General features: G+C 41.5%; 1 protein-coding gene across 1 annotated transcript in view; it reads right to left on the bottom strand.

Annotated features, from left to right (window-relative positions):
• Positions 1 to 2,103: 2,103 nt before the first annotated feature.
• Positions 2,104 to 21,574, bottom strand: part of VPS13B (vacuolar protein sorting 13 homolog B) — a 482,902-nt gene continuing 463,431 nt past the window's right edge. Inside the window, exons 57-62 of the mRNA XM_035893844.1 lie at positions 21,146 to 21,322; positions 20,058 to 20,228; positions 13,448 to 13,624; positions 10,877 to 10,979; positions 9,967 to 10,216; positions 2,104 to 4,166 (exon numbers count right to left, since the gene is read on the bottom strand). Of these exons, the coding sequence (XP_035749737.1) occupies positions 3,921 to 4,166; positions 9,967 to 10,216; positions 10,877 to 10,979; positions 13,448 to 13,624; positions 20,058 to 20,228; positions 21,146 to 21,322 (1,124 nt within the window). The 3' untranslated portion in view covers positions 2,104 to 3,920. The remainder of the gene's footprint in view (positions 4,167 to 9,966; positions 10,217 to 10,876; positions 10,980 to 13,447; positions 13,625 to 20,057; positions 20,229 to 21,145; positions 21,323 to 21,574) is intronic.

Genomic DNA, 21,574 nt, shown 5'->3' with positions numbered 1-21,574 from the left:
TACTATTTTAAATGGATCATTAACTACTTAATAGGTATCTGTGGGCAACATTTGGACTCATGAGAGCACTGCGGTAAATAAGTGATGTATTTGATCCAGCACCCTATTACAGAGCAATGTGGGATTTTTCTTTAAATGTTCCATACATGCACTGCTTCCTTTATGCAAAAGAAACCATCTTTATGCAGGGGAAACCATCTCGTAATCAAAACACCCCCTGCTCTTACAAACGTAAACCAGAGCTTAACAATTGCAAATGAATGATACCCATTCATCTTCCCAGCATAAGCTATAAACGCTCATTGCCACCAAGAATGGACTCACATTGTCTCAGGCGTGTCTGCAGGTTTAAGCAGCCAGGGGTCTTCAGTCGTACTGATGGCTTCAGGGTCAAAGAAACGTGCTGCTGCCAGGTGTGCAGGCTGGTGGCCCTGACTTCCCTTGCCGCTCTGGCCCCTGTATTCTTCCCAGTTGCTATAAATTAATTTACTTTTAAACTTGAAGTTTCTTCTAAACTGTTACAGCCAGCAGCAGTTGTTACTGTAGTCTGCGTTCCTTCAGTTACCGGCAGGCGTTGCTTGAAAGAAATGAGAGCTTTGTGACCGAAGGTGATGATGATAGCTTTTTGACCGTACAGCAGAGCTCAAAGACAGACGTCTCTGGCTTAAACGTATTCAACACCAACCACCAAAGGTGAGCGCTAACTCTTCGGTCTGTGCGTTGAGAGGCTGCAGGTTGTAGCTGTTGCTTTCTGTAGATACTACGGTGTCATGATGGCGGCAAAGCAAGTGCTTCTGTCCAGCAGGCAGTGCCAGCCAAACCACAGCGGGCTTCCCTCTGGAGCAGGAGGGGAGGGCAAAGCTGGGAACCTAAAGCATAGGGGTAGGCGGAAGGGCTAACCTCCTTTCCGAAATCAGCGCCGACCCATCAGTGTTCCTTTTCTTTCTTTTTTTTTTTTCTTTCTCTTTTTTTTGCCTTTGCCAGCATGAGTTCAGCTAATCCTATCTATTTTACAAAGAATTGGGAGTGGGACTTGGCGCAGTACAAGACACCTGTGTGCGTTAGCCCCCAGTCAGCTGCTTGTTACAGGGCCTGGCGTGCTGCTGCTAGGAGATGTAGAGCTGAAAAACATTCTTGTCTGCTCCACGACCATCCGAACTGTCTGTTAAAGGGGTTTTGCTATATTTAATGTATGAAATAACATACATATAAAAAGGAATTGTTTGACCTAAACTATTTTGAGAAGGGTCTTCCCATGTATAAGCCTGACCATGGCTTCAAATTTTTGGCTGGCTGGCTTTACTCTCGAGTGTTTGAAGAATGATTGATTGTTCTGGAAGCAAACTAAAAAGATAGATATGAAGTCGTGAGCTCTCCAGGTCTAAAGAGCATTATGAGAGTAGGCGTGTTTTAAGAGTACACATTGGAGCGCTTTAGCAGCTAAGTACAGGCAGCTGCTTTTTGGACAACTTTGTTTTCATAGTTCACACAGCTCATCTGTAGGAGAGGCTGATTTATATGCCGCCTCCACACATGTGTTTCCATACATGTGGTCAGAAGGGGGAGAAAGAACCTGCCTAATGCAGTAAAGATGCTCGCTTAATTCACTGAAGAAGAGTGTAATTTAAGCAAGTGTTTATTCCAGGAGAATATGTCAGGAAAAAAACATGAATGTATCTTAAACAATGGCTGCAATCTACAAACTTTTAGAAATTAAACCACTGCCTGCCCTCATTTTTCACAGGTGTGTTTGCATCCTCTTGGTTGGTTTGTGTACTCCATAAATAACAACCAGATTAGTCTCGTTTGAATGGTGACTACAATGCTGGTTTGGTTCAGTCACAAAAGCATAAAACTTTTCAGCACACACTTTTTGGCAAGCTCATCATCAGTTTTGCCTTCCAAAATACTGTCAGGATCTATTGCATTTTCTGGTACAAGACAAAGTCCAGTGACCAGCTGGAATCTAATGGGGGTCTACGTGAAGCGTGTCTGTCTGTCCTGCCATTGTGCTACACAGCAATGGGTTCATTCCCTTGTCACTGCATGACCAAAGAGCTCACAAACCCAAGTATTACAGGAATAGCTTTATTATCTTTAAACAATCTCATTATATTACAATTTATCCACCCATATGCAAAATTAGAAGTATTAAACTATTTCCATAAAATATTCAGGAATGAAGCATGTGTGTATATATACATTTTTTTAAATAGCTTTATTTAAACCATGACTAAAGTTATCAAACCACTGTATGAAATGTTGATAATGGATGGGCTTACTTCACAGTCAGAAAAGGACAGTGCAGCTCCCAGGCCTCGGTGCTGTCAGTACACGAGAGACGCGGCTTTCAGAAACACCTTTAACAAAACAGAACTCACGAGAAAAACAGCGCCATTACTACATTCTTATTTCCTCTGCACTTGGTCGTATCAAGTATGCATAGAAGTTACCAACTATAAAGCACATGTATCTGCTCCAAATGATGATCGGATTTTATTCCAGTTCTTGTCTCCCAATTCCGGCCATGTTCAGGAATCCCCGGGCAACATTCATGTCCGTAAGTACACAGAAAAGGGGAGAAAAGCAACATGTGTAGTTGAAAACCAAGTAAGTAAGTTTTGTTTTTAAAATAAAACTGCCGTAGCCAGATTTGGTTCATAAAGTAACCTAACCATGCCCAGAGACAGTGATTTCTTGTCTACTGCAAACTGTAAAACATCGGAAAAATAAGACGCTTCGAAAGCTTATTTGTCTTCATGTGTTTAACATCATATTTGTAAGTGTGTCGTGATGGCATCACTAACTAACTAGTACCATAATTGGTGCCTGTGGGGCCATGCTTTCTGATCAGCTTAAAAAAAATCATCTCACTTTGCTTAGCACAAACATATTTGAAAAGTCTTGTTTCTAAATACCCCTGGTTTTGCCTGTTCAGGGACGGTAAGCATAAAATGAAGTAGGGCTTAAGTAAGTGAGCATGTAGCGTGTAGTGGTGGCAGATCAGAAGTAAGCGAGACCCAACAAAGCTATACTTGGCACCTATGCATCGATGTTACATTGAGCTTACAGATTTTTGGTAGATTTTAAGGAGCCTAAGCGCTGCTTCTTAAATTTCTGAATTGCATCTTCCTGGCTTCCAGCTAACGACCAGACAACGCACAATGTCTTAGATACATTGGAAATCCTTCTGAAAATGCGGTGGTGGATAACATAAAGTTTCTGTATACAGACAGTTTTAAAAATAAATTCATGTCGTCGTTCACGTTTTGTTCTCCAAACCACACAAAGGCACTAGTTTACATTAAGGACTAATGTCCTGCAAGACTTCAGTCACATAAAAAGGAAGCTATTTTAAGGTTGAAGTGGTGCTAAACCCCAGCTGCCACTAGTAACTCAGAACAGCCACAGAGGGTTTTTCAGGTTTACTGGGGGAAAATGTTCTGCCTCAGGATGTAGATGTTGGGGGGAGTGCAGGTGGGGGGGAAAGGCTCAGCCTTGAGCAAGTTTTTACAGCTGAGTTATAAACCTGGTTTATAACAGCAACTGGCAGACCCTAAAATATGATATAGTAGGTATTGATGCACATTTTGTGCGTGTAGCGAAAATGTCTGTATGCACGCAATTTCTCCTTATTCTCTGATTTTGGGTTATTGAAAGGAAAAGGGATTTTGACTGAGCTGTAGTCCAAGGCTGTTCCTTTTCACTTTATTCGTTTGCTAGAACGCTTTCCTTCCAGCGTGAGTATTTTGGCTAGGGAGGAGGAATGTTGTCAAGATTAGAAAAGCTATTGGGCTTAACTTTGTTATCATCTCCTACCACCTCAAAAATTATATGCATCTCCCCTTGATGTAGGTTACTGCAGAGAAAGCATTACTTTCAAAACTGTACGGTTTTACTATAGTCACCACAAATTATTATTAATTAAATCCTTTCCTCAAGGCTTTATTTTTTACCATGGTGAATTTGCTAATGAATACTTGGGCAAAATTTGGATCAACTACGTATTGATAGGTCTTCATTATAGTTGGAAGGTGTTCGGTAGCCACAGTCTGCAATGCTGGCCCTGTCACGGTGCTGGGAGCGAGGTGGCAAGATGTCTTTGTGATGTACTCCACCAGGCGGTTGTACTGTTGTTCTGACAGTCTCTCTCTAGCTCCGTCTGCCTGAAATCAGACAAGACAAAATCATTACTGAGTAATCAGACAGCAACTGAACGTAGTAGTAAGGACAGTAACTTCCTATTACTTTCTGTAGTTAAAAATCTTCGTCCCTGGGATCTTTCTTACAATAGTTTAATGGATGTTTTAATCAACAGTGTTATCCCACAGTTTAGTGCTTGGTGGATTAGTCCTCTCCTTTGCTGGTTTGGACACTTCTGAGAAGCTCGAACTCTGCCATAGAAAATTTAAGCAGTATCTTTTGAGAATTGCAGGGATGGACACCTTGGTCAAGAGGGGATCTTTACAACAGCTCAACTACATAGACAGGAAAAGCATCTGAACCCCTTTTAGAAAAATGCCAGAAGCTCTTGGCAGTGCTTAGATACCAATTCTAATTACCAACAACATTTTCTAACAAAGTACAATTAAAGACAGCCCACAGCTATATCTGGGTGGTTAAGTTTAAGTCTTTAACTTCCTTGATTGAAAATAAAGACTAGAAGCTACCTTCCAGGTGAATGGTCTATGATGGGATATATCCATCTGCTTCTGGCAACTGAAAAAGCCATTCTGGGTCAGAGGACCCACACAATTACATTTTTTTAAACAAAAGAATTTACTAAAGATGGTTTGGGTGTGTCGTTTTTGGAGAAGAAATTCAGGTGTCTGTGCAAACTGCCTTTTCCACCACCATGAGTTGGAAGGACTCCCCCAAAGAAATCCCTTTTTGCAGGCTGAATTATGTAGAGGTTCAAGGCTCTAGCAAGAGGGATGCAAGTAACCTACCTCTGGTGGAAAAAACCCAAACAGTAAAACAAATACTGTCAGCAGAAAGGTGGCATCTACCGTATGGTTCCAACCAGATAAAGTCTTAGATGGAAAGCCAAGGGCAAACCTGGGGGGCAAGATCAATCTGCTGTTTCCTTTTGAAGAAGAAATTGAAGATGACTGTGACTAGCTCAAGAAGAGAAAGCATGCAAGTGGGCATCAAGCTAGCTGCATGGTTTCAAAAAAAATGTGTTTCAGAAATACCACCATGGATGCTACCATGGTACCACTAGCAAAGTCATTCAGAACAGAAGTTACTTCCAAAATATGACAACAAAAAAAAAGGCAGAAGCTATCCTAGGGCTAGGCTTTGATGCTTCCTTATCTACACTTGGAGAACTGCTGACCAGTTTCATTTTAGGGTTTTAAATGTCTTTGTTGGATGTCACGCTAAGGATTCAAAGACTGCTATCTCCTGACTGTCTTTCAGGGAGTTTTACAGATGCCTCACTAGATGGGATGATCTTTTCAAACAGTGCCACTGGATTCAATTTAACAACCTTGATCAATAGCTTGTCACGTCTCTGGACTGCAAGGCTCATTTTAAACAAACTGTTGCTTATTTGAAGAAAGAATTAATAAGAATGATTGATAGATAGTGACAGATGTCACATCCAAATCAAAACAGTCCCCTCTGGTTTTTTTACTGTGCCTTTGGAGATGGATTTGCTGCTCAGCAAGTAGAAACACTCCTGTTTTCAATCACCACCACAAAAATGCTAAAGGAAGCAGGCTCATGAACAAGCTCAGAAGCTCAAGGTTGGAGCTTATGCCTAGAAACAGCGGAAATGATGAAATGGGCAGAGAGTGTGTTTTCTGTGAATGGCGTTAAAGGGAGGGAAAAATCGGAAGGCAGACTGCTACAGCAGACTCACGGCTGACAGTGGGGAATGGTGTCTGAACCACGTCTTCAGTCCGGTGGCACAGAAGAAGTAGTATCTCGGCAGTCAGTCTGTTTTACCAGTTGAAAGGAGAGAAATATGGTAAAGTACCACCTATGTAAACTAGATTTTAAGTTATGGGGTAAACCTTGTGTGTAGGTGGCTCCACATTTTTTCCGATTTCTACTTCTAGGGACATCAGCCCAGGGGAAGCTGGGTTGTGGTTCTGCCCCCACACTGATCAAGAGACCCAAGTTACCAAAGGAGAAGGAAAGGGTGCTGGCATCCCACTCACCTACTCTTGTGAACCCATTCTTCATTCCGCCCCAGGCTATATCCCACAGATGCAGCACAATTATTCAGGAGGAAATTACTAACTGCACTGGGATGGTCTTCCAAAGTAACTGGGACCCTACGTGCTTCCAGATTACTTCATCTGCAACTGTCTGCTTCTCCAGCCAGTTTCAGTTTAGCTTGTATTGTCCAGACAGCAACAGAAATGTGGAATTGCTGTTACTCTACATTTTTTCCTACATGGGACCTAACACCGTCACTAAGTGCCTTAGCCCCCTAACTTTGAACAGCTACAGTCTTAATAGCCAGACCATTCAATGAATCAAAACTTAGTCAAGGGTTGCTTAATGCACCTGCTAGGGGAATCTTAAAGATACCATGTCCTTTCACGCTAGAAGGCCATACTTTTGGGTTAAGAACTTTGGAATTTTTCTAAAATTCCTCCCATTGCAGCTTATAAAGAATAAGCCTTCAGCAATTCTACCTCTACAGTAGCTACAGCACCTTTGTGCTGTGCAGTCCAGATGTGCACGTCGCACTGCTGGGCTGCTTTGTGCACATGGACCGAGGAAATGCAGTTCTTTAGGGTTTTTTTTTTCACTGCTTTAAAAAACCCAGAGGCTGGTTTTCAGCTCCAGAGATGATAATATGTAGCACTACCATGAAAATCCTGTTGCAGATCATCACAAAGAAATTCTGCAATATCTGAAATTCCAGGGCCCTTCAATTTTTTTGCTGTCTTCTTGATGCTACGAGCTATACCAAGAGCAGCTGGAAGAGCAGGCCTTTTGAGTTTGATGTCTGGAAGCAAGCAGCGTCTCAAGTACTTTGGAAGATAATCCAAGTGCAATTAATGCTTCCCTTTCAAGAACAATGTTGTCAGTGCCAGAATTTTCAAGAATCTATCCAGGCTATTCCTAGCCACATGGATTAAGTTATATATTGTGGAGGCGAACAAGCCATCAGGCAAACCTATTGCTGAAGTAGTCAAAATATGCTCTACAACATCTCTGGTGATTACAGCTGTGGAATAACTCATGTTCAGTTTCCTAATGGTTCCAAGAAGCTGAGGAGAGGGAAGGGGAGAAACTGTTTTGGGCAGAGCTGAAACAAAACTTTTGGCAATTGGTTTTGTGAGCAAGAAGACAAAACCAGTGGATTTTTATCATGTTGAAATGAAACGTTTCAATTTGTTGTATTATTTCCAGGATCTCTGACTAAATAATCAGAACAGACATAATTTACCTTTGGTAACATTACCTCTATTTTGCCAAACTCACCAAAATATTTTGGTTGACCTGACTGGGCATTTTCCAGCTAAAAATTCTGGGCATCTTCACTAACGTCATCAGGTACAGATGTACCTGCACTAACGCTGAGGACATCTTCAGTGCAACAAGCTGGCCTACCATTAATATTTAGCAGTCGTGTCTATTTAGGGGTAGGTCTGCAGCTCTGAGGCTGCTCAGCTGCTCCCAAGGTTCTTTTTCCTAATCGCATTTGAAGGGATTTTAGAAGCTCTTGTCGGGGAGCTGAAGGGGAGGTCCTGGCTCCTACCAGCACCCCAAGCCCCACAGCACAGACAAGCTCAGCTGCAGAAAGGAAATGACGAAGTATGAAATTTCCCAATCCACTATGGCAAAAAACTGTAATAAACATTAATTACAAAATACTATTACTTAATTCCAGGTAATTACTAAAACTTCATGAAGCTTTTGGCATCTTTTACTGTGTAGCTGCCTTAACATAAAAAGATTTAAGCTTTCTTATTCTTGTCTGCCTTACTTTCAACTCCTCCTCCTTATAGCATGTTTCTTTAAATTTTCACACAAATTTCAGCATCAGTGTCTGCGTTCCGAAGGAATATTTTGCCAGCTCTGTTTTGTACAGCATCACTCGGCTTTTGCTGCCTGGCCATCACCAACTTTGCTCCACCCGGGGCACGGACACTCTTCACCTCTTTTATCACACCCTACACTTCCACTGTGTTCTCAAGAGCCTGTGTCAGTGAGAGAGATGACTGTGTACTGAGGCTTACAGCTCCTGGCATTGCTACGCCACTGGAGTAGGACTCCCATATTCCTATCCAGAACTTCAGAAAAAAAACATGTATTTGGTCCAGTACCTCCAAAGCAGGTCCCATTTACTGCGTGTATGTGGGAACCTTGGACTCTGGACATGCCATGGAGCGTGGCACTGCACATCTACAGGAGCCACGTGCCCATAGGTCTTATACATTCCCAGCTGCAGCAGCTGTGGGGACTAGAATTAGGCTGCCTGTCCCCTGCCTTCCTTTCTCCCAGACAGGCAGCCCCTCTGCCTGGTCACCCTCTTGCAGCAACCTTTGGGCAAGCAGCCCTTTCCCCAGAGCAGCAGCCTGCTCCTCACCCCTTGGATAACCAGATACAAAGACAAGAGCCATCACACTACAGTCTCATAAAAAAAAGATCTAGGCCAGTGCTAAAGTTAGGGCTAGGGTGGGTTGAGTGCATCAAATGCCTTAGGGAGAACAAATTATCTTCCTCTTCCCTCCAGGACAGTAGCTCTGGACTAAGCAGGATAATCTGGATGCAGTCTGGTGTGTGCCTCCAGCAACCACACAGCACTCAGGGGCACAAAGGCTGAGCTTTGCCCACTTGCATAAAAATTTAAGTAATGCCTCATGTAGCTTTGCGGTGAGAGAAGGCAACTTGAGTCAACAGCACTCTGCGAGACTGAGGTTAGTGGAAAGACAATAAATGTAAATAGAGAATTCAGCACTAAAAAAAGCTTTCACAAAAAATTCCAAGTGCTGTCATGACACAGATGAAGTTCCTTGCTGTGCTGGAATTGATGGCAAAACTCTTCAGTGACTTCAGCAAAGTTAGGATTTTACTGAAGGTGTTGAAGCCTCCCCTGCTTTTTGGCACATCTCATACTTCATGGGGTTTTACATGTGTTCTTTAAGTATATGTGAAACGGAGAAATTTCTGGTATAGCAGTCTATGAACTACCTGACACGCTTTTATAAAAACAACAACTGGGACATGAGTGTGTGTTTTTGAAATGATCTCTCATATGATTCCACTTGAGAATTTAATACAATAAACATTGTTTCCCGAAAGTGTAAAAATATAACATTCTTCTATCATTGAAAAAGATAATTCATCCAAAACCTCAGTATTCAAATGGCTTAGAGATCTTTCAATATGATGGTGAAGGATTTATGCTCTTACTGGCAAACACTTGGTGCATCCAATCTCAGCAAGAGCGCTGATCCAATTTTAAAGTTAGCATTTGCAGCAGGAGGAAGATCTCAGGAAGTAAATACAGCTAGCAGCCAAGTAAGACCAGTGCACTGGAAGTGGCAAGATAAGAAACGTGCTGAAAGGAGCACGCATCAGCACCACTGAACTGTTAAAACAGAACTCACAGAAGAATAAAAGCAACTGTTCTCGCTGTGACTTTGTAGACACAGGCAGCCACGCTGACTTGCCAAACAGTAAACACCTCACGCACACGTAGTCCTGAGAACCTCTTCAGAGAGGTGGTGCTTACCAAGAACCCAGACTTCCTCTACTTTCCCCCCACCAGAAAACTGCTGTCACAGAGATGAAATGTCATGATCAATAAGAGGACAGAAGGACATGTCCCTTCCATCCAAAGGGCAAAACAGTCAGCGATGACTGCATGAAAACAGCAGGTCCCCTGGTTTGGCACTTAGACCTCTCGCCTCCTGACCCAAAAGTGAGTGTGCCCATTGCCAAGAGCATAATCAGTGTAACTTTATCTTTGAATGAAAATTGTACTCAAGTCTTTACCTCCAAATCAGAAGGCACCCTCTGTTGTTTTAGCTGCACCTTCAGCAGGTCTTTTTGCTGATCATCTTCCAGACAATCGATTTCAGTCACGGGGAACGCCTGCTGCTGCGTGTCTTCACTGATGCTGACCACAAAGAGCACCTCTGAGGTGAGCAGCAAGCAGCCTTCGTGCTGCTGGCCTGATGCACTCACAATCATGACGTCTAAGGCCATATGAACCTCTGGTTTTCCTAGAGATTGCAGCATTTTCCTGCATTATCAAAGGAGGGGAAAAAAAAAAAGAAGAAAGAAAGAAAAAGATGTAGTCAGTGTTATGCACTGTATCTTCCAGGCCTTCTTTTGATCACTAATATTTTTACTTAAGCCCATAACTATCACCTACAAACAAAAAATAAGCCAGGGAGTATATTCCAAATCTCCATTACTGAAAGATATAAGACTTAAGATTTAGAGAACAAATGTGAAACTGTTAGTTATCAAAACTCCTTAATCATTCACTGCAAAATTGGCCTAATAACCATGCTAGGTCAGCCTATTTCCCATCCTAATAGAAAAATTACCCTGAGAAGTGGCTTACAAATTCAGTGCAGAAAATAAAGCTATCTTCACTAACAGCTGTTTCTGGAGATGTGCAGTATTTTTCTTGGGCTCGGTGCAATGAGAAATAAGTAAGAACTCACTGAATGCCATTAAATAAAGATCAGCTCTGTAGTTCCAAAGCTGGAAGCAGATCAGCAGCCCATCATTTGCAGATTGGGTTTCTAGGCACTACCTTTGTGTTTAATGTTCCTAAACAAACTGCCATAACTCAGCCTTTCCTAGGGAAGCAGCCTGTTAACTTGACCACTGGCCAGAACCTATTAATAAACAATGTGGATGTAAAAATGAGCAAGTGTCTAAATAATTTTACCAGACATATTTGACGTGGCTATTTGGAGCCTGCTCAACTTGTTGATCATTTGGATGAGAGCGCTGCCTGGGAAGCTGAGAAAGTCCAGCTCCGTGCAAAATACCTGTGGTAAGAGAATTTAAGTTTTTTAGTAGTTGTTTTCTACAAAACAGTTACATGTTGCAGTGATGTCATCTGTTTAGAGCAGGTCATAAAACAGTGCAGATCCCAAATGATGTCACATCTTTGGAAGCTGTAGTCAAGATAATTCATTAAATATTACAATGCAGGAGGTGTGCACTTAACCCCGGTGATCTTGCATCAGCAAGAAACAAACAAACAAAAAAAAAAACCCCACCCCGCTGTGTGTTCTAAAATCAGCCATACACTTGCAATCAAGAGAAACATAATGCTCCTGAGAACCATCATTTCAGAACAGGATCGGACACATCACTCAGGATTTATGTAGAAAAAATCAAGATCATTGTTAACTTTCTTGCTTAATATTAAAATACTTCCATATACGTGTCACGATTGGTACAAATTAGAAGGCAAGTTTGCCTAGATACTGTATTTAAATGTTCAGTTACTTAATCCAGCTGTTAAACACAGATCCATACACATTTATGAGATCTCCCGGGGCATCTGGTTTATTGTGAGTTCTTCTTAGTGCCAGCACGGAATGGAGAATACAAGAAGCAGTTAAACAGGTTTCTAAATAGACTATCCAAAGCTGAAGATGATACAGTATGTATGCTTTCAGATGGCTTGTAAACTTTTAAAGATGAGGTACGGTCACCAGAAAGAATGAGTGGGTTGCAAAAGAATTCACAAATTAAGTAGTTTAAAAAATTTTCACAGGACAGACAGGAAGCAGATTAAGCAGTAAGCACTAGTATTACGTGGTTTCGTGCAAAGTTACTCTTTAAATAAACAAATTTGCTTTTGCCTAATTAAGCATTCCAGTGAAGCAAAAGGCATTTTTGCGTAAGGGTGTCAATAACTTAAATTCCTTTTTACACAATGGATAATAATTTAAGCAAAACATCAGCGCTGAAAAAAAACCCTTTAATTTTTAGCACACATGTTGATGGTAATACTTAAAAGCAGCATCCCAGTTGTAACAGTTGGCTTACCAAGGTTCTCAGCATTATGTGAGTGAAAATGTTATTTACAGATGGAGAAAGAGAGAACATGTGTTTATTTCTGTGTGGTCCCCCACCCCTCGGTCCCCCCCAAGAGGCACAGTCCCATTTCCAATCCAGTTGTGGGTAAGAGTTACTTGAACTCTTGTGTGTGTTTTCCTCTCACGCACTGTCAGCTATTATTGATACAGTTTTTATGTTTTTTCCTGGCTAACTCTTTTTGTCACATGCTCATGGAAAACATGATGCCTTGTATACCATATCTGCAATGAAAAGTGTCCCTCTGCTGTTACAAGTTTCTTGATAAAGACTGCAGCGGAATTCAATCTAGGAAGAATAATGCCACGGGCAGCAAAACCAGCACACTGCCAGCCGACAACAGACAAAAGTTTCTGCTTTTACTGACACGGGTAATTCATTATTTACACTCATACAAACAAGATAACGTTAAATTGCAAGAATTACACTAATTAAATATTTCACTATTTCTTTAAATAGATTGCTCCAAGGAACGAGTTCTGAATGTAATGGGAAGCGTGGAAACAATATCCTAAACTTAAGCCCTAGGAAAACTATTCTTATTCTAATCAACACATCACAAACATAAATATTGCTAGCGATTAAAGGCTTAAATCATCAAGGTTTGTCCGGTGTAATTAGTGAAGCAAAATTATTCACACATTGTCCTTGTATCAACAGGTCTCCCTGCTTTTCTCCCCTGACTGCCCTGCCTTCCCCCCCCTTCCTTTAAATATCCAGACCAACAGCTTTGATTTATTAATCCTGGGAGCAGACAAATTAGCATATTTTGGTATTTTGTTTTTATCTTTTACAGTTTTTGGTCATCCAGAAGTAGTCACATCAATCTGATAGGATTCACCACCACCACCACTAAGTGCTCGGTCTAGCTGGAACACCCACCTCTGGTCATTAAAAGGTTACCCATGTATCCAAAACTGGGACTGCCTTCCAACAAACTTCCTCCAGTTTAAAGGGGATGCTCCCACTACACGACTCACATCTTTCTCCCAGGAACATAAGCCTCTCTCTGTGCAGAGAGCGCAACTCTTTCCTTGCCATAACAAAGCAATCTCAAAATAACGCTCTAATTGGATATAGTGTTGCTCTGATACTTTTATGTCAAAAACTCTTTTGTAAGAACATATGTTTCTGTAACCAGTTCTACTGTATTCCAAGGATTACTTCATGCTTTCTGCATTCTGTGTTTCTGTGGCTGTACAACGCTGATCTTACCGATCACAAGAGAGGAGCACAACACGATGGCTTTTAAGAAAACCAGCACAACATTTAGAACTATTCAGCGGTGGCATTTCTGAACATTTCTCCAAGTCACACAGCTACTGAGCCAAATAAGTAAGACACAGCAGGTTGTATCTGAAGAACATTTTAAAATTTAAACAGAGATGTTGGAAATAAAGAAACTCACCGTAACCGGTCTGGGAGACGAGCTCAGCTGCCCCTCCGATGGGCTTTGTGAAGACGCCCATAATCCCTTTCCCCACACCCGAGATGACCCCTCTGGCTTTGTGCCCAGCTGAAGCTTGGGCCTCAGACACTCGCTGAAAATTCTGCATTGGCTGATCCACGATCCCAGCAATTGCACCTGAAAAAACAAGAGTCCCCAGTAATTAGTGAAGATTAATATCCCAGAATAAGAGGAAATCTTACTACTGGACCTGAATGTTGCTTGGATTACAGACTGTACCCCACCCAGCTATTTAGCATGCAACCAATTAGCTAAACAATACCTTAGCTTCAGTTTAGGTTAAATCTCAACTTCCTTTTTTTTTTTTTTTTTTTTTTTAATGTATTTTACTTTTTTAAACATCAGATCACTTAACTTGACTGTGTTTTCATCTTTCAACTACTTTCACTAAACGCTTTTGCTGAGTTAGTTTAATTTAGCTCATTCTGTGTAGCAATTTGTGCTTGGAATAAAACCCACCCGTTTTAGAAGACTTGAGCTGTTATGGAAATGAGATTTTCATGTAAGGCTGAGATTGACTTCATGAGAATAAAAACTGCCTGTATTCAATAGATCATTTTTATATCCTCTTCCACTGCCAGAAATGTTCATAAGCTAATGCAACTTTTGATATATTACTAAGATTAGCAGAATTAGACTTTGAGACTTTTTGTTACTTTTTTGTGAAAACGATCATATTTTACTTTAATGCGCATGGGTCAAACTTTTACAAGTGACACAGTGACCTTCCCAGCTTTTAGTATCAACAGAGACTCCGACTTAAATCTTCCTAAATGTAAACAGGTATGTGAGGTGGTACATTTCTTTGATCTTGAGTTTACTCTAGCCACTTAACCACAGACATGTCTCTAGTTATTGTAATTTTGATAGATAAGCTATTTGGAAATGGCTAAGAGCACAGGGATTGGACAAAGTGACATCAGTTAGAAAACGGTCTGCCTGATCAGAAGTTCTTTGCTCAGTGAAAAGCAAGTTTGCAGGCTCCTTGGCTGGCTCTCAGTTTGCACCTTCAGCTGCAAATATCAAGATAAAACGATTATTTACGGAGTAGGACCGAGTGTCACCTTGGTAACCAGGCATTTTTACTGCAACCCAGACATCTTTGAAGATTCTGCTTTGTGTGTGGAAGCAAATCCAGGCATAATTCCACAGATTCGGACAATCACAGCTGAGGTATTTGGCCCCACGTGTTTACCAGCGTGACATGCACTAGTCAGCTAGCCGCTAACCGGTTTTCAGATGGTTTTAGTTACCGTTACTGGATAAACAGAGAAGTTGCTAACTTTGAACAACAAAAACTAATATTGTACTTGTACATGGTATTCTGTCCAAAGAAAAGACGAGGATGAGAAGCAGCACACATTTCCCTGGCTCCTTCTCCCTGGGATACTATCTATCAGCAATACAAGAAACTTGCATCCCCCCTAGATGCCTCCTCCTCTTAGAGAGATTGCTTCCAACTTCGATATGTGTACCCTCTACTGATGGATGTATAGTATTTTCCCAGAAAACGCTGGTCTATTTTTAATGTGATACCCAGTTTTCACTGAGCTCACTCACTGAAACTGAGCGTGCAGCTGAACATTCACTCTGTGTACCACAAAGACCATGAAGCTTCCTTAATGCTATGCCACGGAAATTATACAATTTTCAATTGAATTCTGTTCCGTTAGTACTTACCAGCTGCTTCTGCTGCTTGGCTAAAATAATGCCCCAACACCGCATTACACAATTGGGATTGTTTGTCCAGTCTTTTCTTTTGTACAATTGTGATGCATTTGAAGGCATAAAACAATACTTGGTGTTCTGCTAAGTTACAGTATTACGTTACCCTGTGACCTCCTTCACCCTATCTATCGAGGTCATCCACAGCAACTGCGCTTTCAGAACAGAAGTTATTGCCTTATTAAATGTAATCCACCTAAGTCCTAGCACTAGTAAATTATTTACTGCAATACACTTGAGCAATGTTATAAGGTAATAATAAGTAAGAGCCTACTCCAAAGGACCTGTGTTATGCTCCAGGCACTTCTCAGATGAAATTAGGCCCAGAGGAGAGGGAAACAGAATGGAAACCACTGTGACTACGTTATATAAGATTATTTATATAGTACCCCAAATAATATATAGCTTAATTAGCCAGTTGTTTAGTACTTCCACACATTCTGTTATTCTGCCATTTCATGCATGCTCTGAACTTGTCTGTGAAGCCATTGCGCTTTCATACCTCATATTCTTTTACAAGTCCTGTCTTTCTACCTGCAAAAATATAACCAACAATCTTCTTTTCCCTCTCCACTCACCCTTTGGAATCTCTTACCTCAATTTGTAACTCACTGACCTAACTCATTCACGTGCTGTGATCACGCTCACAAATCACATAAACTATAACCTCACTCCTTTCGTTACGGAGTGGCTGGTCCTACCACCCTTGCACGGGGAAGCCAGATCTGTGCAGTTTGTTTCCTGTGTGCATCATGTGTGGGCATAGGAAAAAAAAAAAAGAAAAAAGTCAAAGGCTGAGCAACCTCAAAACCCAACAGCAGTGACATAATGGTGACACACACGTGAGGTTCTTTGCATCTCCTAGCACCAGAAACTGTGCGAAGCAGACGTCCCCTGGTGTCCATGTGGCTTCTTTCTTTCCAACGTAAAGTTAGTGGTAGGAGCACCGTGCTGGATGGGCTTACCACAGAAGGTCTCTCTCCCCAGGTTTCAGTAGGGTGTCAGAGAAGCAGAGTGGAGTGGTTCCTCCCTTCCCGCTCTCATTCTCACAGTCTGGAGACAGCTACGGTGTCCTACTGCTGTCCCTGTCCCTTCTCTGTAATGTCCCTTGCCCATTATTATTTTTTTTTTAAATGAAACCATTCTCCATTTTTATTTCCTTCCTTACCCTAGGCATTCAATTTTATATGCATGTCCACATATGTACACACAGATTATGTATGTATAAAGAAAACCTCAATAAAATTAAACACCAAAGCAACAAAACAAAAACATATTCTTCCATTATTGGACCAAAGAGGTTCCAGCAACATCGTAACATCTGCTAAACATCAGCTGGGGTGCACTCTGGTTAATACATGTTGCTCAGTAACCATAAAAAAGATACTTTGATAACTACAAAATTCAGATAGTTCAGAGTATATCACTGTATTACTTCAAGAAGAATTTGATTATGGGCAGCAACTGGTTCCTGCGCAGACTGACAACGTTTGGTGAATGTAGCACAGCTTCCAGAACTTAGCAAAGCTCAGGTTGCTTGTGACAAACTCTTTCAGACCAAAAAATAATTGGAAAAAATCCCCCACCAGGAGAAACTGGCCAAGCTTTGCCATGAAGCTGGAAGCTTGCCAAGCTGAAACCATTTTGCTTCCTTTTCTTTTCTGTGTTGTCCTTCAGGATTGCTGTGTTTCACACCAAAAATACGGCTGAAATCCAGGCTCTACCTTCTCTAGCGGCAGAGTTATGCTGTCAGTCAGTATTCCCGTCAATTCACTTCCCCAAGAGCAGGAAGGAGTAACTGAAACGTTGAGCACTTTTGCTACGGTGAAAAATGGCTTTTCTAACAGTCGTCAGCTTTTTGGTTATTCAGATATGCTCAACTTCCTAAAGGGAGCTACTTGAATACAATATATTTCACTAGAACCAGTAGTTGAAAATAAAGCCTATAGTTTCAATGTTCTCTTTTACGCGGTTATAAATTATTATTTTAAGTTTGACCCTGTCATCAAAATGCAAAATACAGTTTCTTCATGGAAAGTGCCGATCATCCAAATATTTTAAATACAATTTCGTTGCATTTTTATCTAATCATATAAAAGAAAAACCACACCTATCATAAGCTTTTACTTCTTTTCATGCACAAATGTTACTAAAATGACCCAGAAGTCTCCCCTGAACTAGAAAAGAAGACAACGGCCCGCCAAAGATAACAATCAAATCAAACAACACCCTGACAGTGCTTGAGTCATTTAAAACGAGACAGGACAAAGCACTTAAGAATGTACCACAGCGAACAACTTGCACTGAGGAGGACACAAGAGTACATGATTTTGGCCCTGATTCAGCAAAGCACTTAAGCATGTGCTTAAGAGCTTTGCTGAATCAGGGCCACCATGAGCTCGATTTTCAGAAAAATCAGAAGTGCAACTCTTCTTTCTGCGTAGTTACCGCAATGTATCGGTGAACTGAGGGCTCTTACGTGCCTTTGCCTAGGCATGAAATCTGCATTTGCAGTTCTTTAGGCTGCTTGCATGAGTCAGATGGCTTTTACAAACATGACAGCACTTCGACTATCCTAGAAATCTTTTTCACACTTCTCAATTTGACAATTCGAAAGCCATAGAAATTATGGCTTCAAAGGGTCTTGCTCTCTGCATTCCTGTGCCCATCTGAACTCTTCATCCTTGTGAAGGAAAGTAACATAGCAGCTCCGCTTCATTTTGTTATGCATGAAGAACCTGGAAGTGTATTTACAGTAACCACATTCATGTTTACTCTGAACATGCCGGTGAAAGAAAGCAGCACAGTGATGCCTCCCCCTCAACTATGACTGTTTTTTGAGGGAAGCCACAGTGTTCTTTAAACTAAATGGTCAGGACAGAAACAGCTTTCTGACACGTTTTTTAAAATTGAAATGTAGGTCTATTCAGAATTTAGGTCTTGACAGAATTTACATGAATGCTGTTGTGTATACAGAGAAAACATGCTTTTTAAAAATCAGCTTTAAATAAAAAAAAACTATGCCTGACACAAATTCAGTGGAACATTTCTGATTTCTCCCTTAGTGAGAGGTCCCATACTTGTCAAGTCCAGCTGCACATTAACCGTAGCTATTTAACTGGGTGCTTCGCTGCCTCCACTGCTAAGAACAGAGGTATTTAGCAGGGAGGAATCTCTAAATAATAACAGCGGGAGTTAAGACTAAGAACCCAGCTTGCGGAGGAGCACTGTTTAAATGCTAATATGAAGCTCCAAGTTTCTAACATGAAGTCTGATTTCTTAGGAAATCAGGGACACTGAAATTCTAACTTGTTTTTTCGGCTTTGTTTTTAACTCAGGCATACTCCCGCCAACAATGGAAACCTTGCGCGCAGGGAGGTAGCGGCACAGCGTATTTGTGCGTGCACGTTACGAGTTCCCGGCTTTCCCGAACAGCAGAAACTTTGCCTTGTTACGGCCAAGCTACAAGTTTTGCTCTTCACTTTAGGCTGATGCTTTTAGCTCTGAAGGGCTCTGGTGTGTCAGCAAAGGGGATAGCCACCACGTTATCTCAGTGTCTTATTAATAACTGAGCCAAGATCACCAAACCATTTCACCAGCACACATACACCAGGCTGACACGGGGCTTTTAAAAGTATAATCTTTCATCCAGCTACTCAACCTGACTGCCCTTAGCCCAATAAAACAAGAAGGAAAAATAAAACCGTCTCCAAACTGCCTTTGATTTGCAACACCAGTAACAGCTTACTATTGGGATAGTAGCTACTAATATATGAAATTTCTCCTTTATGCACGTTTCCCCCAGGACACTCGCTTGCTGGTTTACAGGCATTATCAAATGACAGTGCTTCACATTATCTAATGTTATTGCTTAAAATAATTTCCAGTAACTTAACCCAAACTTGTAACATTTTTACCACTTCCTCTTTGGGGCTTTCAGGGTTGCGGTTGCAAATTTAGGAGTTGTGTACACTACTGAAGATTAGGAAAGAGGACAAATCCTTTCAAGCTTCAGCTCTTCTAACCTTTTGCACTGGACTGCTTTTGGTCACTTTGATCTCTAAGGGATTCATACTCTCTAATACAGACTGAGGAACTCTGCCAAACAATACAGTTCTGCATTCCTTTGCTGTGTGACAAGTAGAAGTAACCTAGAAAATCCGGCCCCTTACTGCAAAACTTCTTGCAGAGATTTTTTCCAGTGTGGGTTAGTTTTCAAATTTTTAGGTACTATGTGGAAATGGCCACATTTAATCTTCTTTTCTAACCAAACCACTTGGCTGCTCGATGAATACAATTACACTGAATCAGGATGATCTGGGTGTCTTTGTAAAAGCAGAATTCCTCATCAAAGCTTACTTAACATCTGCACTGAGTTCAAGCGGTTTTCAAACAAAACCAAGAATCCCCGATATCCACAGTGCAGCAAAAACAAGCAGGTTCGGAAGGCATTCCTATAACTCATTGGAAAGTAAACATCAGCGTGATGACGTCCTTGTGCTCACTTAGTTACAAGTCACCCTGCCCAATGCAGAATTATTCTTTTCTTCTCAGCTATGCATCATGTACCAATGAAAATATTATTTCACAAAGAGAGTGCAAGCTTGTTCTATATCGGCAATTATTTTATCAGCAAAACACATATACGAAAGTCACTAAACCTTGATGAAAAGAAACTATCTCATGTACATACTGCGAGGCTATTTCACAAAACCCCCCCACCCAAACAAACAGATTTTGCAATTATAACTCACATGTAGAAAAGGCTGGTGAGCAGATCAGAAAACAGTATTATCACTCAACTTGGTATTTAATAGTACGTTACCTAGAAGGCTAATGCCTAAACGAGAGAGCCCCTGTCTCAGTCCTTCTCCCAGGCTCTCTGGAAGCTGCCTTCTCCATTCTTCTTGTCTGTTGTAATGCTCCTCATCCAGTGACAGCCTATCCATATTCCGAGCAAGACTCGTTGCCAGATTGGTAATTGACGTCAGTGTACCTAAATACATGGAGATCTACATTTGGGTCTGGATCAAAATGCTTTAATTTAAAACACGGAGGCGTTCCACGCCTCACTGAAACACTGAGCAGAACAACAAGTCAACTGAGAAGTCGCCCATGTGTAGCATGCTTTACTATTTGTTAAGCATCACCACACTGCTTCCACGGTCCACGTCACGCCTTTTACATTAGCCTGCACCAGGTCTGCCTGGCCGGCGGGAACAGCAACTCATCTGAACATCCTTCCCCAGCTCCCAAACTTCTGTAAGGCTAACCTAAATGGAGGGTGTGGGGCTGTGATGGAAAGGTAAACAAATATTTACAGAAGGACCCCAGGAGGACGTGTCCCGAGGGAGCAGGAACAGCAGCGGCCGCCACGCCGCGGGCCCTCCCGGGCGGCTGAAGCCACGCGATGGCACTGTTTGTACAGGCTTCACAAAACAAAAGCTGCTCCTGTTCGCAGGCCAGCCCAGCCCTGCTGTCAAAACCTATCCACATACTTACACAGTTATGACAACTGTATCTACTTTTTTTTTTTTTTTAAAAAAAAAAAAAAAAAGAAATAATAAATGTGATGAGGCGACACGGTGTAGAATTTCTGATGGTTAGCAGAAGTACAGAACACCTTTAATATTTCTGCAGTTATCACATGAAATACTGGCTGAGCCAATCTCTGTTTCCCACTGGGAGGTTTAAAATTCTGAAGTTTCTGAAACATTCTTACACACCGTGGTTAAGCGGTGATCTGTTTAATACATAAGATGTTATATATGAGCTTTGTTACCCTCCCAGCATTTCCCTGCAGCCCAGCGAGCCAAACAAAGCTGCAAGCAATATTGTTTAAAACTTTTAACACATCCTTTAACAACGCATGACAACAAAGCAGTAGTTGGAGCAACAAAGTGAAAGATCTACCTTTGGAAATGTGTTTCACAAATGATGTTGTTCCTCTGGAAACTCCACTGACAAATGCTCCTGGGCCTCTGGTCAGCCCTTCATAAGGGAGCCTAAAGAAATCGGCTATGCCGTTCCCTATGCTTCTCACCAGACTAGCCGGGCTTCCGAGAATTTCCAATGATCCGACAACCCAGCCTGCGTGGAGAAACAAGACACATGTTACGGCTGCAAAAACTGCAGAAGCAGCAGTTGTGAAAAGGTTATTCCTTAATTCTCTTTTTCACACTAGAATTCATCGCATTATGAACTTCCTTTGAGCAAAACACGGGAAATAACTCATCCACTATGAATTCAGAAATGGCAATCTTTCATACTTCGTAAATCAAAGAAATCCTTTTGGCAAACTCACAAATAGCTTTAGAATGACTTCCTTCCAGGAGCTTCCCG

Source organism: Egretta garzetta, unplaced genomic scaffold, assembly GCF_000687185.1.
Source record: "Egretta garzetta isolate BGI_Z169 unplaced genomic scaffold, ASM68718v1 scaffold154, whole genome shotgun sequence".
Classification (NCBI taxonomy): Eukaryota; Metazoa; Chordata; class Aves; order Pelecaniformes; family Ardeidae; genus Egretta; species Egretta garzetta.
Note: the sequence above shows the minus strand (reverse complement) of the source record. Positions and strands in the feature narration are given on the sequence as shown.